This window comes from Rhincodon typus, chromosome 25 (genome assembly GCF_021869965.1).
Source record: "Rhincodon typus isolate 14 chromosome 25, sRhiTyp1.1, whole genome shotgun sequence".
Lineage (NCBI taxonomy): Eukaryota > Metazoa > Chordata > Chondrichthyes > Orectolobiformes > Rhincodontidae > Rhincodon > Rhincodon typus.
Genome location: NC_063356.1, coordinates 14823424 through 14841646, shown reverse-complemented (window position 1 = coordinate 14841646; position 18223 = coordinate 14823424). Strand labels below are relative to the sequence as shown.

General features: G+C 39.1%; 1 protein-coding gene across 1 annotated transcript; it reads right to left on the bottom strand.

Annotated features, from left to right (window-relative positions):
- Positions 1–8322: 8322 nt before the first annotated feature.
- LOC109936769 (acidic mammalian chitinase-like) lies at positions 8323–17564 on the bottom strand. The gene is made up of 12 exons (XM_048612162.1): positions 17465–17564; positions 15841–15870; positions 15553–15754; positions 14286–14342; positions 13680–13845; positions 12873–12997; positions 11791–11917; positions 11525–11707; positions 10276–10392; positions 9863–10001; positions 9127–9390; positions 8323–8472 (listed from the first exon to the last, which is right to left on the bottom strand). Exons 1-11 carry the CDS (start codon positions 17487–17489, stop codon positions 9134–9136), a joined length of 1428 nt encoding a protein of 475 aa, XP_048468119.1. The 5' UTR covers positions 17490–17564; the 3' UTR covers positions 8323–8472; positions 9127–9133.
- Between the last annotated feature and the right edge of the window lie 659 nt (positions 17565–18223).

Genomic DNA, 18223 nt, shown 5'->3' with positions numbered 1-18223 from the left:
ACATCGAGGTGGTGGAAGTGGTTGGGGGAATGGGTGGTCTTCAATGGTTTAATTTTCCGAATTCACTGTGTTGTAAATACAAAGGTAGAAAGGCTGATAGGGTTTGGCTATTTATTACTGTGCCATAACACTAGTGATTTGTTTAATGACCTGGTGAAACCCTCTTTGAATTCAAAAACATGAGAGTTCTGATAATCATAGAAAAGCTTTCCTTACATTATGCAGAATCCCTACACTGTGGAAACAGGCCATTTGGCCCAGCAAGTCCACACCCACCTTTCAAAGGACATCCCAACCAGACTCAGCCCCTTATTCGTAACCTGTAACCCTGTATTTCCCATGGCCAATGCACCTAACCTACACATCTCTGAGCACTATGGGCAATTTGACATGGCCATTCCAGGTAATTTATGGATCTTTGGACTATGGGAGGAAACCAGAGCACCTGGTGGAAATCCACGCAGGCGCGGGGACAATGTGCAAACTCCACACAGACAGTCACCCAAGGATGGAATCAAACCCAGGTCCCCCACTCTGTCAGGCAGCAGTGCTAACCACTGAGCCACCATGCAACGTGGGTTGAAATTGGATTCAGAGCTGGAAGAACAGATGAAAACAGGAAAATGTACTGGCTGTGTGCATTTGAACATGTTCTTGCAGTTGTATGTACGTAAACAGAACAGAACTTAGTTGAGCTTTTAGGGGACGATATGAAAACTGTTGGTTGCCACAACACAGGAACATTCTTGACTTGTCAGAATCCATTGCAAAGTTTGATCCATTTCTTGCCAGCCATATGAAATATCCTGGAAGCTATGCATCTGGGAAGCCTTCATACTTATCGAAATTAAAAGCTGATAAACTCATCCAGCTCATTGCTGAACTGAAGGCTGTAGTTTTATATGACTTGAGAAAGCAGAATATTTCAGTTTATCTGTCACCTTTGCAGAAGGTCATCCAGATATTGGTCAACTAACTGGTATTGCTTGTTATTGACACGTGTCAGCTGATGGTGATTGTTTCAGTGAACACATTGGAACTTTCTTTGGACTCAAAAAGCATGATGATGAAAGTCCAGCTCGCAAGGTGCTGCATTATCAACGCAATGACTGAAAAATGGTCTTCAGTGTCGACAGAGGACACTTATTCAATAATGCAGCTGCCATGGCAGGATGGTGAAATAACATGCAGCAGAAACTTCAAGAGAAAAATAAGAATTTTCTATATATTCTATGCGCTGGACAGTCATTGAATCTTGTTGCCCTTTCACCAATTAATTGCTTTTTAAAGGCAGTAAATCGTTTGTTGCTGTGCAACAGGTATACAAATTCTTCTCTGTGCGACAAAACACTGGATCGTACTCAAGCATTTATAGGTCCTGTTTCCACCATACCAGAACATCTCTATGACATGAGGTGGTACTTTTACAATGTAAGAGTGTTCTGGTTCAATCCATTGATTCTCTTACACACTTCCATACTGATGACAGTGAAAAGGGCACTACAAGAAGAAAAGCAGATATTCCATAGAAGAAAATGAAAGAGTAGAGTTTGTGTTCATGTTAAACCATTGTAATCATTTGTTAGATCAGTAATATAAATTTAGAACAATTCTACAGGATGCAACGATAGCCCTTAGTAGATGTGCAAAGCTTGACGCACATTCTCTCACTTCTTGAAATAAGTCCAACAAAGTTTTGAAGCAATTTATTTCAGCAAAATAAACCTGCCTGATCTAGACTACAAAGGTAAGACTAAAGGAAAAATAAGAAAAAAAACATGTCAATGATGGGGCTATGCATGGTGCTGCTGAAACATTTTCTCCAAGACAGAACTTTCAAGTGAAATTCTCCATTCGCATGATGGGTGCACTTGAAACCAACTTGAAGAAAAAGCAATCATGTACAAAAATGTTGTAAACGATTTTTCATTTTTGGTTAATTTAGATGCCTCAGAAAAGAAGCTGTCGATAAGTGTAAAGCCTTTAATGATAGAATGTCCTGACAATGTCGATGTTAACCTGTTTGGAAAAAATAAATCACTTCAAAGTTTATATCATGGAAAGTTATTCAGATAAAGGATATTTATGCCACCAGGACTTGTACTAACCTATCATACAAGATAAGGTACAAATGACTTTCCCAAATATAGAAGTAAGGTTGCAGCTTTTTTGAGTCTAATGGTGACAAACAGCGCAGACGAAAGGTCATTTTCACTGCTGGAAAACATCAAGGTTGGGCTGTAGATAACAATGAGGCAAGAAAAGCAGTTCAGCACTAACCATTATGTGCATTGAAACTCTTTAGCTTCTCATTTGAGGATATCATCAATGACTTTGCTGTCACGAAAAAAAAAATGATAAATATCATGCAGGTTTTATTGCCGCTACCATTTATTCTGTATGCGTAATTGTTCTTGTTTGCTGCAGATCAAAAATTTCCATTAAAGGACATTCTTGAGAGGGAGGAGGAACAGCCAAAGACCATGATGCACATTGGTACCAATGATAAAGGGAAAAATAGGGATGAGGTCCTAAAAGCAGAATATACAGAGTTAGGGAGCAAGCTGAAGATTAGGACCTCAAAGATGGAGATCTTGGGATTATTACCAGTACAACATGCCAGTTAGAATATAAACAGCAGGATATCTTGAATGAACATCCTGCTAAAGAGATCATGTGAGGGGTAGGGTTTCAGATTCCTGGGACACTGGGACGAGTTCTGGAAGAGGTGGGATCAGTACAAACACGATGGGTTACACTGGGCAAGACTGAGACTGATACCGTAGGGACAGCATTTGCTAGAGTGGTTGGGGAGGGTTTAAACTAAATGGGAATGGGAACCTATATAAGAAGTCAAAGGAAAGGGAATCAGGAATAAGAACAAAAGACAAAAGGGGAAATAAGAGAAGTGATAAGCAGAGGAATCGAAGGCCAGATTCAAACAGGGCTGCAGTAAAAATAGCAGGAATGGGGCAAGGAACATTATTAAGACAAGCCTTAAGGCTTTCTGACTGCATGCATGGATCATTCAAATTAAATTGGGTAAATTAATTGTGCAAATTGATGTGAATGATTATGATACAATTGGGATTATAGAGACATGGCTGCAGGGTGAGCAGGAATGGGAACTGAACATCCAGGGTATTCGGTGTTTTTAGGAAGGACAGACAAAAGGGAAAAGGAAGTGGAGTTGCATTTCTGGTTAAAGACAATGCAAACATAATATTAAGGAATGATATAAACTCAAAAATGTAGAATCTGTCTGGGTGGAATTGAGAAATATCAAGGCACAAAATGTATTCATGGGGAGAGGTGGTAATAGAAACCACCTGGTGATGTTGGGAATGGCATTAAACAGGAAATCAGAAATGCATGCAGTAAAGGAATATCTGTAATTGTGGGGGACTTTAATCTGCATATTGATTAGTCGCAACAAATTAATGACAGTGCCATAGAAAGAAATCCTGTAGTGCATATGGGCTGGTTTTCTGCAACATTAGATTAGGAACTAACTGGAGAACATTTCATCTCAGATTAGTATTATGCAACGAGAAAGGATTAATTGGTAATGTGGTTATGGGAGACAGTTTGGGGATGAATAGAATAAGAATATCCTTTCTTGTCATGTGTACTCAAGTACAGACATACACAAGTACAGTGAAAAGTTCCATAAGTTCACCTCTTATGGCACCACCTGAGGCAAAAGTACCCAGGTACAAATTTTAGATTCAAAAGAGGAATGAGAAAGAAAGTAGTTGCATTACTTTACAGAAATAAGGCATATTTAAAAGGATAATCACAAATTACAAATAAACATTACATTGCAGTAACTGAACACATGGGCTTCCACACGTTGTCTGACTGCCCACACCAGACCCCACTCCAACAACAGTTCCCGCTCCATTTCAAGCCTCCGGTCCGTTCTGCACCAGCTCTCAGCTGCTCCAAGGTACGTATTCTCCAGGCCTCACTTCCCCGCACTGGCCTCCTCCCGGGACTGCTTCCCATCGCTGGCCTCTGCTCCAGATCTCGATTCCACTCTCTGTCCTCCACCCGGGAATCGAATCCCCATGCTGGCCTCCATCCCGGGACTGCTTCCCTGCAGCTGCAAGATTAGCCTCAGGAGCTCACCAGCTCTCCTGTTCTCCTCCAGCGAAGTATTTGAAGTCATGAGTGGAAGAAAAGGCAGGAAGGAAGAAAAAAAAGAGGGAAAAAGAAGAAAAAGAAAGAAAAAAGAATAGGTGGAGCAGAGAAGCTCCAGCAGGAGCATCTAGTTCTGCCACCATCTTACCATAAAATGATAGAATGCTTCATCAAGGTGAAGAGTAAGGTAGTTGATTCTGAGAGTAAAATTTTAAAATTTAGTCAGGGAAACTGCAACAGTGAGGCATGAGTTGGCTCTGACAAATTGGAAAATATTACCAAAATGAATGACAATGGATATGTAATGGCAAACATCCAAAAAGCAATTGGGTGAAATACAAAATTGTTTATTCCCATCTGGTGAAAGAGCACTAAGAGAACAGTGGCCAAACCATAGCTTGTGAGGGAAATTTGAGATAGAATTAAATTTTAAAAAGAGGCATACAAATTGGCATAAAAAACAGGTGACCTGAGGATTGGGAACAGTTTAGCAGTTTGGAATATTTCATAACACAAGATTTATATTTTAATTGGATTGTTAGGTTTTGTTGTGCATTCTCCTTTGTTTAAATAATTAAAGAAAGAGTCGGTATTTTTATTTTCACATCTGAAACAATAATGCATTTTTGTTTGGTAATACTCTCAGGCCACTTAAACTTTTCAAAGCTCAGGCTTCAGAATGCCATGTTCTGTTGCTGTTTGAGGTGGATTCTAGATATGAAGATCTAGAGGGACTATACTCATTCAAAGTGGCTTACCCATTGACTAACATATTGAATATATTCCTTAGAATGAACAGTTTGTATGAATCATTAAATGTAACCCAACTAAATGTGAATTGCAACCTAGTGTTGCAGAATAGTGCATTAACAAACATTGCATGTGAAAGTCCTTTCCACTTCCAAAACTTCATGTCCTTTTGCAACTAGTGTACCTATATTTTACATTCAAAATTCTCATGGCAACATTTGTCAAAAAAACAATGTCCACTGGATTGTCCCACTGTAATCACAAATTCTCAGCTGTAATGGTGCTGTCTTGTCTCAGTTCTTCATCTAACTATGCCTTACCCATACAGCAGAGAAATTCTTATGCACCAACCAAGTCTATATACTAAATTTTGACATGTTTACTATTATTAAATAACATAAAACAAAGTAAAAAGGGTGAGAACATTCTGAATTATGGAAAGGGCAATTTTACGAAGCGATGATAAGGTTTAACAACAGTGCACTGGAAACAGCTACTTGAAGGTAAACCACAGTCAAAGCAGTGGTGGGGGAGCATTCAAAGAGAAAAGAGTGAAAGAGCAGAACAAATGCATCCCCATGAACAAAAGGGTGGGCCCCAAATCCACACACACTTTTTCTGACGAGAGGATAAGGCTGAACCAAATGGAAGTCTGTAAAGGTACCAAGAGCTTAATGCAGTAAAAAGAGCCAAAGAAACAAAGAAAGTGCAACTGTATATTAAAAAGGAAATTAGGAAATCAGTGAGAGGGCATCAAAATACTTGATGAGTAAAATGAAGGAAAACAAAAAGTACTTTGTCATTATCTAAAAATTGAGAGAGGCTTGAACTTATTAGAGATCAAAGAGTGACTTTTGTGGAGGGGTTGAAAATATGGCACTTCATCTAAATGAATACTAGTCATGCATTTTTACAAAAGAGGAGGACAAAGCAGTGTTTCCTAATTAGGAGGAAGTACCTGAAATAATGGATGGCATAAACACAGTGAGAGAGGAAATATGAAGGGGTTTGAAAATGGCTTGTGGCCAGTAGTGAACCACAGGGATCGGTGCTGAATGCAAAGTTTTTTTCATTTATATAAATGATTTGGATATGAACATAGGAGGTATGGTTAGTAAATTTGCAGATGAGACCAAAATCGATTGTGTAGTGGACAGCGAAGAAGTTTATTTCAGAGTACAACAGGACCATGATCAGATGGGCTGATGGGCCAAGGACTAGTAGGTGGATTTTAATCCAGATAAATGTAAGGTGCTACATTTTGGTTGGGCAAATCAGGGCAGGACTTATACGCTTAATGGCAGGGTCCTGGTGAGTGTTGTGGAGCAAAGTGATCTTGGACTTCAGGTTCATTGTTCCTTGAAAGTGGAGTCGCAGGTAGACATGATAGTGAAGAAGGTGTTTGGTTCATTTTCCTTTAGTGGTCAGTGCTTTGAGTATAGGAGTTGGGAGGTCATGTTATGTACAGGAAATTGGTTGGGCCGCATTTGAAATGCTGCATTCAGTTCTGGTCTCCCTGCTATAGGAAAGACGTTGTGAAACTTGAAAAGGTTCAGAAACTGTTAACAAGAATGTTGCAGGTGTAGGAGGGTTTGAAGCTAGAGGGAGAGGCTGAATAGACTGGGGCTATTTTTCCTGGAACTTCGCAGTTTGAGGGGATGACCTAACAGAGGTTCATAAAATCATGAGGGTCTTTTCCCAAGATTAGGGGAGTCCAAATCTAGAGAGCCTAGGTTTAAGATGAGGGGGTAAAGATTTATTCCTGTATTCCGTTGTATATTCTTTCAGTGTCAAAATGCCACACATGAAAGATACCATGAACTCATCAGTACAATTTGAAACAAAAGCACCCGGGGCTGGAGAAACTCAGCAGGTCAGACGACACAAGTAGAGAGTGAAACAGAGTTAACATTTTGGGTTGGAGAGGCTTCCTGACCGATTTCTTCTCAACCCCATCCATCTCCACTCTGCCTTCTCCACTTACCAAGAGAGACTGCCTTATCAAGGGTTGTTGAGTAGTTTGGGTCTGTACATAATGGAATGTAGAAGAATGAAAAGGGACCCTATTGAAACATAGAAGATTCTACAAAGACTTGACAGGTAGATGCCGAAATGTTGTTTCACCTTGTGGGAGAGTCTAGGACCAGAGGGTGTATTCTCAGAATAAAGGCTCACGCATTTTAATTGGTGACGAGGTGGAATTTCTTCTCTCTGAGGTTAGTGAATCTGTGGAACTCTTTACCACAGACGGCTGCCGTGGCTGGGATATTAAGTGTATTGAAGACTGAGAATAAACAGATTTTTAATCAGTCAGGAAATCAAGTGTTATAGGGAAATGGCAGAAAGAGTAGTTGAGAATAATCAGATCAGCTATTATCTCATTGAGTAGTAGAGTAGACTCGATGGGCTGAATTGCTTACTTCTGCTCCTGTGTCTTTTGGCTTTTATATGTATTACATTTGCAATGAACATTTTTAATTATTCTTAATTTGATTTGTCTCATGTCTTTTCACAGCCACAGGGAATCATTCAGGTGCAGGGATAGATAAATAACATAAGAACAACAATCTGTAATCTGGTCCTATATCCTACCCAGGCAAGAGGAAACACCACCAAAACCTTTGTTGCAAATCCACAACACTTGAGAAGCTCAATACGGTCCAGCACCTAACAAACCCCAACATTGAAACACAATGGCAAACAGGTGCACCCTCAAGGTGCAACTTGCCAAGCCTTCGTTGATAGTGATTTATGAACCCACAAGCTCTATCAACCAGAGGGACAAGGAGAGCAAGTGCAAGTGAATAACGCCACCTCCAAATTCAAGCCCATGTTACAAAGCATTCTTGTGTAGTACCCAATAACTATTCCTTCGCAATTACTGGTTCAAATTCCTTGGTGTCCCTCCCTAACAGTAATGGGGGTGTAACTACACTCCATGGACAGTAACTCTCTAAGAAGGCAGCTCATCACCATCTTTTCAAGGCCAATTAGGAAAGAAAAACAAGCGCCAGCCTTGACAAATCCACTTACATTCCATGTATGAATAAAAATATTCCCCACAGGCAGATGGGAATCAAACTGACCACAGCGTGTAAAGAAACATTCTGCCACTAAAAAAATCTGCCCATCCCATACTTGTCTCCAAAACGAATCATAATCTGCTATGAAAATTATTTGTACCTTTTTATGTGAAAACAAATATCAAACCAATGTAGGCTATCAAACCTCAGGTGGACCAAGTTTCCTTCCAATAAAGTGTGAGAATGCCTGGAGATATGGAAATATTGTACTGTGAGCTTGTGTCAGAATTTCAAGTGACTATTTCTGCCTTGACCTGTTATATCAAAACTAAATTCACGAAGCTAATTCCTTGTACTTGAAATTGTTGCTTGTCATACAAGAAAAAAAAATGCACCAAGTGAACTGTTTTCTATGTGGCTCAATGATTTTATTTTGCTGTTTAAACTGCAAGTTATATCTTCAGTTGAGAGAAATTAGATGTGGTACACTATTTCAGTAATTAGACTGAAGACCAGTTACAGCTTCACTGGTGCCCAACGAAGATTCATGGCAAACCTGAAAAATAAAGAGTATTTTAGCATTCTCCCATTCAACAATTATATTACAATATCATATTACTGACAAACCCAGCATATATAGGGCCTTTTTCTTTAATTTATAATTATTGTCTTGCTTTATCATTTCTCTTCTTCCCAGGAACACAAAACCTCATTCCCAGCAACTCTCCAATTCTACAATCAGCTTCTGAAATATATGTAAAAGCAGATGGGCTGTATAAAAATGCTATCACTTTATTGTGTGAAAATAGAATTGTAGACATCCCTGATAGCAGGGCACTGCCTCAGGGATTGCAGCAGTTCAAGGCAGCGAATCACTCCCATCTCCTTAATGGTAAGGGTGGGCCGTAAAAGTTGGCCTTCCTAACAACACCCACACTTCACAAACAAATGGAAATAACACCAGCTTTTAGAACATACCATCCATTTTAACCCAAAGGAAAATGAAAATATCGTCATTTGTCCTGTAACTTTTCAGGATTTCTTGACATTGCAAATCTAGAAAGTCATGTCAAATTTTGTCCATGTATTAGAACTGCCTTCGGTATTTTACTTCGGGCTCCCAAAAAAGGCTGTTTACACCAACTGCACATGATTGATTTACACAGAATGTCTGCTTTCAACTGTCACTGAGATTAGTAAGAATCTTTACCTTCTACTTATGCCCAGTTGCAACAGTCACAGGAAGGATCAAAGACGAGTCCAGTAGCACAATTCTTCAGGTAGGTCACTCCATTCACACACTGGTAAAACTTGTTCTTGTCTTTTGGATCAGCGTAGATACCGTTAGCTTTACCAGCACAGAACCCACTGCCACCGCTGCCACCACCGCCACCACCACCACCACCGCCACCACCGCTGGGAGACTGTGTAGGAGGAACAGCTGGTCGCAACGTTGTTTTAGATGGAACACAAGCTAGAAAGAAACAAAATTCATTGATTCATCACTTGCTTCAAAATTGGTGACAAACAAAGATAAACATAGCCAGTAAAAGAATGATGGTCATTGAAAATCTTTTGGTAGAACACAACTCCTATTGTGTACAGGAGAAAACTGCTTGCAAAATCAATGTACTCAGAGCCGCTGAGGAAATTTTGTGACATTGTCAATTCTGTGCTTGGAGTGCAAGTTTTGAATTGTGATTATATTATAGTTTTATTTTGCATCAAATTACACAAAATGTATGGCAAATGGTATTGATTTCACATAATATAGATAAACTTGATAAACTGGTATGACAATATATTGCCCCTTTAAATGACAATTAGTCATTGCACATCTACAATTTATTTAAGTACAATTAGATAGTATTTTGCTCATTGATGATTGCTGACTCTGTGATAGCAACTAGTAAAAAGATTCCAATGTAAAGAACCCTGACAATTACCTGCAGAGATTCCAAGCCCTGTGTGCAGTGTATTGATGAGAGGATAAGGCCCCTGGTGGCAGAAAGCACCGGAGAAGTCATCCAGAGCAAGATCCCACACCATAGCTCCTCCATAGTTGTTCTTTTTTAGCCACTCAATCTGGAAGACATTGTTTACAAATTCATTTCACAAGTTCTTGTTTGCAAGACAAATTGTTTACAATTTTCACTTGGCCTCATCACTTCCGCTGAGACTCAGGATATACAAAGTGTCAGCTTTATACAAAGCACCTGCACTAACTTCCTTTCTCAAATGGTATGATGTTCCACTTAATCCATTGTTCAACATCACAATGATGAACTAGTCACATATTGCAACACACATACTGTAACAAAGCAATAAATAAAAAGTGTATACAACTTATCAAAGATACCTTGTCCTTAAAGCTTTGCACATTGTCATATCCAACCCATTCATTTCCTTTGTAGGCATATGGAACCATCTGTGAAGCATCCCATTTCATGGTGGCACTTTGCAAAAATGTGCAGATCTGACAGAAGAATGAGATATTAGTACAAAAATCCTCAGTGACAATCCTTTTACCTTCGCATTTCTTTGTCGATTTTATCTTCTCTGAATCACATATTGCAAATAGGAGGCACTCTTCTTTTTGCTGTTGAAAACATCTTATTTCATAATTAACAATCCTTGACTTGTCATTTCATTAAAAGATAATTAATGGCTCATTATACTGCATGTTCCAAAGCTGGGGCACTGGAAAAGACAAAGCTGTATCTAGGCTTTATTCACAAACATGGTAAAGACATTGATTTCGGAGCTAGCCTCAACTGTAGCTTCCTTGCCTTTCCAATAGAAATATGCAACTGTTCAGTGAACAAACTGTGAAGGATTACCCCTGACTATTGTGTAAGGTAAAGTGAAATTTGCTGTAGAGGGTACGTTTTTAAAATTCATTCACAGGATGTGGGCATTGTTGGGAAACCAGCTTTTACTACCCATCCTTAATGGCCCTCCTGGTGATATGGAGCTGCCTCGTTGAACAGGTTCACTCCATGTGATGTAGGGACACGCATAGGACTGTGAGGAACAGAGTTCCAGGATTATCACCTAGCAATGTTGAAGGAATGGCAAAACCGTTGCAAGACAGGATGGTGTATGCCTTGGAGAGGAATGTGTATGTATTATTGCACTCATGTCTCTGTTCCCCTTGTCTCTCTTGATAGTACAGGTCGTGGTTTTGGAAAATGCTATCTCAGGAGCCTTGTTGAGTTTAGGGTGCAGAGGAATCTATCACCCTTAATCTCTCTTTATTTTCCAGCACTAATCACAGTTGCCAGAGTAAGATAGTTGGACACTTTCTAATGACGAAGAGTGTGCCATCATGTCTGTTACATCAGAGGATGATAACAGGTGTCTGAGCTCCTGTTACTCTGGCAGTGAATCTGTGTCAAGCTGAGCATTGACATTATGGAAGCAATTGCTTGTAAGATACATCATAAAGTGATACTTAATCCATCTCAGAACATTTGTATGGTCGAGGTAGTGTAGATATTCTCAGAGTAAATCTTTGGTCATTTTGGAGGGTGGAATTCAGTCCTTGCTGAGTTAGTATTTGTGAATGTAAATCTTACAAAATAAAGAAGCTCAAACAGTATCAATACCTCATAATATGCCAAGAATCCAGCTTGTCTAGTGTACGTCCCAGCTGGTCCAGCACCTGATGCTGGGGCTCCAATTGCATTGTTGGATGAGGTCAGTCTGAAGGTGTGGCCATATGTTGGGAATCCAACATTCAGTTTATCTGCAGGAGCTCCTTTCTCCTTCCAGTAGTTCATTGCATAGTTCTGCAGAAAGAGAAAATCATGGAAGTATATCCTGGAAGCACTTTATCAGAAGAAATATTGATTTGATTTTCATGAGTACGTACCACATTAAACTCCAAGTTGAGAGCACTTTGGGAATTTGCGAGAGCATATAGAGGGCTATTTTCTCCAGTGGTACGGCTCCAGGGTCCAAAGAAATCATATGTCATCACATTGAAGAAGTCAATGACTCTGTATGAGAGGAAATGTGAGTTATGCTGAGAGTCTGTTTACTAAAATAAATGGTTGGAATATGGATCAATAAATAAATGTGCTCTGACTATGGAAAAGGAACAAAATGTGACATTTAAAATGCACGTTTCATGATCTCATGATATCCCAAAGCAGTTCACAGCTGATAGATAACTTCCAACATCCAGTCACCGTTGTATTGGGATAAATGCCAAATGGTCCACCATCTACCTTCATGGGAGGTGAGGCTGGGGCTTTGGTCAGGATTTGCATGGCAAAGGGGGCAGATTCCAGTCCAACCTGCTGGGCGGGTTGCGATGGTGGGTTAATGGGGAGGTCCAGATGTAGGCAGGTTGGCTCGGGTCAGTTATTTCATGAAGTAAGTGATCTGGTGCTGTTGGGCTGATGAATGAATGTTGGACAGGGTGCAAGGGAAACTCTTCTTTCAAATTTCTTTGAGAGTTTTCCAACATTTAACAAGGCAGGCCAGAATCCATTTTATCCTCACAATTGGAAGATGGATGTGCAGCATTCTCTGAACGTTGCATTGGAGTTTCAAGCTGAGAACAGATGTTAATATTCTTGATTGGAATTTGAACTTGTAGTGTCTAACTCAGACTGTTAGACGCTGAGCCAACTTTGTGCATTGCCATAGTACATTAAAAATTTGAGAGTTTATTTTATATTCACACCAGATTATGTTGAAAAACAGATTGGGAAATTAGTGAAACACACTAGCCGCTGGCTATTAAAACCAGATCTGCAAAATTTTCAAGCAAGTTTTGAAGCAAGAGGCCTACATTTGTCTGAAACAAGCAGTAATCCTATTTAGATTCTTCACTGGGTTCTGTATAGCTTGACTGCTAAGTAATTACTTTTCCTGGACTGCCAAGGAAGTGCAAGGTAAAGGATTTCGCTTCATGGCGAGGCCAGTGTGGTGAACATAGGTACTTACTTTCCGAGCTCGGGAATCTCATAGCCAGAATCAATGTTACTCTTGCCACCAGCAACTGCAGCAGAGAGCAGCAGTCTCGGTCTTCCTGTGCTTTTCCCCTCAGCTTCAAACGCTGCCATCATTTCCTAGAAGTCACGAATAAAGGAAGATTCGCTTTATAACAGATCTATACACAAACTGGAGAGTTTCAAACACAGCCTAATGAATTTTCTGATTTTATAAAATGAATCCAATTGACAGATATTACTCTACATAATCAAAGGGTATGGCCAGATGTTAGACTACTTAAATGGAACCTTTTTTTTTAACTCATTCACAGAATGTGGGAGTCATTGGCTATGTTAGTGTTTATTAATTAGAGGGCAGTTGAGAGCCAACCACATTGCTATGGGTCTGGACTCACACGTAGTGCAGAACAGGTGAGGATGGCAGATTTGTTTCCATGATGGAATAACCATTAAGACGCAGGAACCAGAGAAGACATAATTTTAGTTCAGTAGGTAAGGAGGTTGCAATCTATCTACTGTCTAAATTGATATTTTTCATGGTTGAATATTGCACTTTCCTGCTCAAAAAAGTCTGTGAAACTGCAATTTACATCAGCTTCTATCATCGTTAGTTAAGTCACAGGTCAGCTATGATTTCATTGAATGACACAGAGCAGGTAGTAGAAGCTCAAAGGCCTATCCTTGTACCCCTGTCCTTGGTGAAGATCTTGAAAGGAAATCCACATTTCAAACCAAGTTTGAAAGATACTTTGTTTTAGCCAGTAAAATAAGCATCCTCTGAAATACATGTGGTTCCTACCTGCACTAACACCGTGTAGAGATGTTTGTCTTGTGGGGGACTGCCTCTTGATCCAGGATATTCCCAATCAATATCCAAACCATCAAATCCATAACCGCGCAGGAAGCTAATCACAGACTTAATGAAAACTTGGCGAGTTCCTGATGAGGAAACCATGGCGGTGAATCTGGAAGAGGGTAGAATGGAACAACATTAGAATAACTGCATTTTGTTTTCTGCAATTATCCCAAGAATATTTAAGAGTTCCATATCTATTAAACTTCCAAACTGGATTAAGAGACCAATTACAATGTAGAAATGTATAATTTTACAGTATTGCATTTCTGCTGATATTCAGTTCAATCAATGTTCATTAGGTGTATTAACTTCAAGTATGTCTGCAAAAATAATGCAATCTTTTCTTTTGGATAGACATCACATCATAACTATTGTTTGATTTATAATTTAGACAGCACAACATCATCACAATACTTTCATTAACTACTAATCTGTGTAAAACTACTTGGTCATCGTTTCATAAGTATCTTTTTCACCCAGATTATTTAACATTACACACAATTGGAAAAGAATGAATTGTCATCCATCACTGAAATACTTTTATCTTACTTCTGAGTTCCAAAGTTCCAGCCTCCGATGGACAGGAGTGTCTTAAGGTTTCCATTTCTGTTATTAAGATAAACAAATTGTTCTATTAGAATAAGGAACATGAATGAATGCATCAATAAACACTTCAGCATCTACTGAAAATCATTGCTGTCCCAAAGCAAGTACTATTTTCTTCATTGGTGCTAAATTTTAATTGAGCAGGAATACCGTGCAGTAGTGGTAGCCATGTGTTTGGACGGTACCATTGAGGAAGATGCTGCATTGCTGCAGCACATCTTGACTTTCAAACCCCTACCACTCTGAAAGTGAGATTGAGCCTAATTTTTGTGCCATTGAGATGTAAGATGTTAAAGGTGTTGATGAAGGTGTAAAATGGATTAAAGCATTTGAGATGCTAATCAATTATACAAAGGTGGAAGGAGGCTGCTTTTGAGATGGAGAGAATATAGACTTGGAAGCTCAACTGCAGATGGAATAGGACATGAGTAACTGAGCAACTTGTTTCATTCAGAAACAGTGGTCATTATGTAGTTGGTGGGAAAGTGAGGGATGAGTGTTGTAGATGATAAATTCAATCTTCTCAATGATTAGCTGGAAAAAAATCTGTTTCACCCAAGACTAGCTGCTGGCCCCTCATCCACCTCAGTTCTATTAGATTGGTGCTATCACTGTGCGTTAATGGTGGATATGTTTATGGAAAGAGTGTGGATCAAGCAGATTGCTTTGTCCTTGACAGAGACAAGCACCTTCTTGCTTTATTCATTTAGGGATGTGGGTATCATTGTCCAGGCTATCATGTCCTGCCCTTCCATAACTGCCCTTCAGGAAGCCATGGTGTGCCATCATCTCAAATCACTGTGAGCAAATCATGTGGTTTTCTCAGGGACAGAATAGCATAAGTGGCAAAGGAGGAGTTTAAACACAGGGGAATGAAATCACTTATTGTCTGTTTACAATATTAATAAGCAGTTTCAATAGTGTGAAATATTTAACAGGTGAAGCTTGTAGCTTTGCTAGTTAGATTCATTTAAAAGCAAAGGCCATCTGAATCCTCCTGTGTTGTTAGATGCTGTGGAATTCACATCTGTCTCCAAAGCCCAATGTTCTGCAACATATGCAGATGTGTGCGCAATGCACTTTGTTTGAATCACAAATCGGTATGCGCACTAGAATATTCCAAGACTCAATATACAACAAAGTATAACAAGAACCTCAGCTATTCTAAGTATTGCTGATACATTAACGTTATTTAAGAAAATCATTATACTTGTTTTTAAGGCTGTTGAATTCATGGTAAAGGGTTACATCGTTCCATTCATAGGTGGAGATTTGATTGTTCCTCATTCCAGCGAAAGCATAGATCAGATGTGTGCATAAGCAAGGGTCCACATTCTCTGGCTTGTACTTCCCCGCTCCTGGTCTGTACTGAGCCCAGTTTGTAAAGTAACAAACCAGTCTGTAGGCAGAGCCTGTCATTGACGACAAATAACAATCAGCACAGAGTTTCTATTCATTGCATGAAATTTACAAAAGCTTTAAAAGCACAAAAACTTACCCAGTTCCAGGCATGCCAACAAGATCAATGCTGTAATGAAGAATATAGAATAAGTATCAATATTATGATTGAAATATGCTTAAATGTTCAAGAATTCACAACTTTGCCATTGTATAAATGACTGGGGACCACTAACAACTTTCCTTGATCAAACTCTGTTCCTCACTCTATACTGCACTTTTGTGAGATCATCGACAGATATTGAATTCATCACCTAGAGCCCTCATCTTAGTCCTGTCCCCATAGTTAATTTACATTATAAGAGAAATACATTTTGGACAATGGAGATGGGGATGGAGTACAATCCCAATCCTGTGTCATTGGTGCAGCACTCCTGCTCCTCATGGCTCTATAGAAATTGAGTGATTTTCCATGTTAAAGGTGCTACATAAATGTAAAATATTCTCTAAATTGAAGTATTGAATGCAAACACTAAACCTAGCATTGATTACATGTGACCATAATTTTGCTGCACATTTTTTAAAATAACTAGTGCATTTAATCTACAGGCTCAAAGGGTGTAAAGTGAGTTATAGTTTAAATTTTATAGTGAATGATTTTATATAACAACAGAATATTTCATTACAACTAGACACCAAATTGCTATTTTTGTCTGAGATTCCAACTTTTCAATTTGTACATCTACCTAAGTTTCTGAAACTATTGACATATAGGTTTAAATGACAATTGCTGTAAAACCTTCTTACAAGTTGTCATAAATCATAAATCAATTGATTTAGTTTAAGAAACCAACAATATCAAGCTTTAGATGGATCAATTTTCAATTGCCCATTAATGCGATGTTAGGATTTCCACAATTTGCCATGTTGTGCACTATAATTGATGGATAACGGAATCTTATTGCACTAAATGAAGGCCTTTTAGCCCATTTTGACTATGCTGGCTTTTTCAAAGAATGGACTTAGTCCCACTGCCTCTGCTCATTGCTCAATTTCCTGCAACTTTCTCTTTGAACAGGAACACTCCCAATAGGATTATTGGATTATTCTATTCAATTAATTGTGGATGTAATCCAGGGAAATGAACAGAAATTGAAACGCCCAATGACTTTCTGACTACATTCCTGCAAATGAAAACTTCTCAGGAAATCACAGGTTGTATGGTATTCCTTTGCCATTTTAACCAGTTAATTCTCCTGAGATTTGTGGTATTGCAGGTGTTCCACACAAAGTGATTTCTTGCAGCGTTGCGGCTACCACTCACTGTAATCTAACTCTATTTACTTGCATTAACTTCACCATCAGTTAACAACAGGAACAGGTAAGTGTGAGAATTAACAATGGTTGTTCAACCTGTACACTTGTACATTGATGACATTTTGCATCACAGCCGAAGCAATCAAATGCACAGCATTGTCATGGAGCATTTTGTGGAGGAATAGGAGATGGATAATCCAATGAGTCATTTGCAGTGCACTTGACAGCATGCTTCCAGCAATGAGCTAACATCAGCTACTTCAGCCAAGAATCAATTCCTTCACAATTAAACTTGATTCTGAAGAAGGTATCTTCACTTTGTTCTATTCCTTCTTTGAATCCTAAGGCTGGATTTACAAAGAAAAGTCCCAGAGTAAGAGAGGTAATAACTGGTAATACTGGCTTACCTGTTCCAAGTAGAAGCTTTGCCATCTTGCAGCTGGTGAGTTGTCAGCATCAACTCTCACTTTTATACCCTGGGCTTATCATTCATGGTAAATAAGCCCATTCATCATTAGCCTTATCACTGGATGAGCGTCAGTCACAATGGAAAAGTAATATTCCTTATCTTACTTTCAAAATATTATTTTAACCTTCTCATGAATAACAACTTATCCCCTGTGCAATGTCATCTAGATGGTTGATGTTCTTTATAACCCCAATCCCGCCAGTGTACTTGGAACAGGGGCCTGGAAATTTGTGAGGAAAGTTGAGTAGCACTTGCTGTTTTAATCTGGGGTCAAAAATAATGACGAGTAAGTCTGGATCGTCCTGTTGGTTCGGGTCATATTGGGATGTGCAAGTCCGGACATGGTGAATGAAACCACTGGGCAATTTGAAAATCAAACATTGATCATGCAAGATGTGCAGGGTCCTAATTTAAATGAACTATTTCTTACCTTTCAATGTTTCCAATGTGTGCTTTAGAGATTTTAACCAATATAGCAAAGGATGCACTTTCAGCCAGAATAGTGTAATTTCTAGCCTCACATATTGCCTGCATTGTCTGAAAAATGATTTGCTAAGCAACCTAATTGTTCAGTCAGAAAATCCTGGAAACTTTTGATTAGTAAATCAGTATATCAATCAAGATGCACACAACAATATGTAAAGCTAAAGATAAGGTAAATGTGTGCGCCAGAAAAAGGTGGATGATTAAAATGAAG

What these genes read in the sequence shown, in the direction of transcription:
- LOC109936769 (XM_048612162.1), bottom strand. Translation starts at nt 17,489, where the DNA reads ATGGCAAAGCTTCTACTTGGAACAG. An exon ending in TTCAACAGCCTTAAAAACAA is followed by an intron (nt 14,343 to 15,552) that starts GTATAATGATTT and finishes TCTTAATAACAG; the next exon opens with AAATGGAAACCTTAAGACAC. An exon ending in TCAACTTGGAGTTTAATGTG is followed by an intron (nt 11,708 to 11,790) that starts GTACGTACTCAT and finishes CTCTTTCTGCAG; the next exon opens with AACTATGCAATGAACTACTG.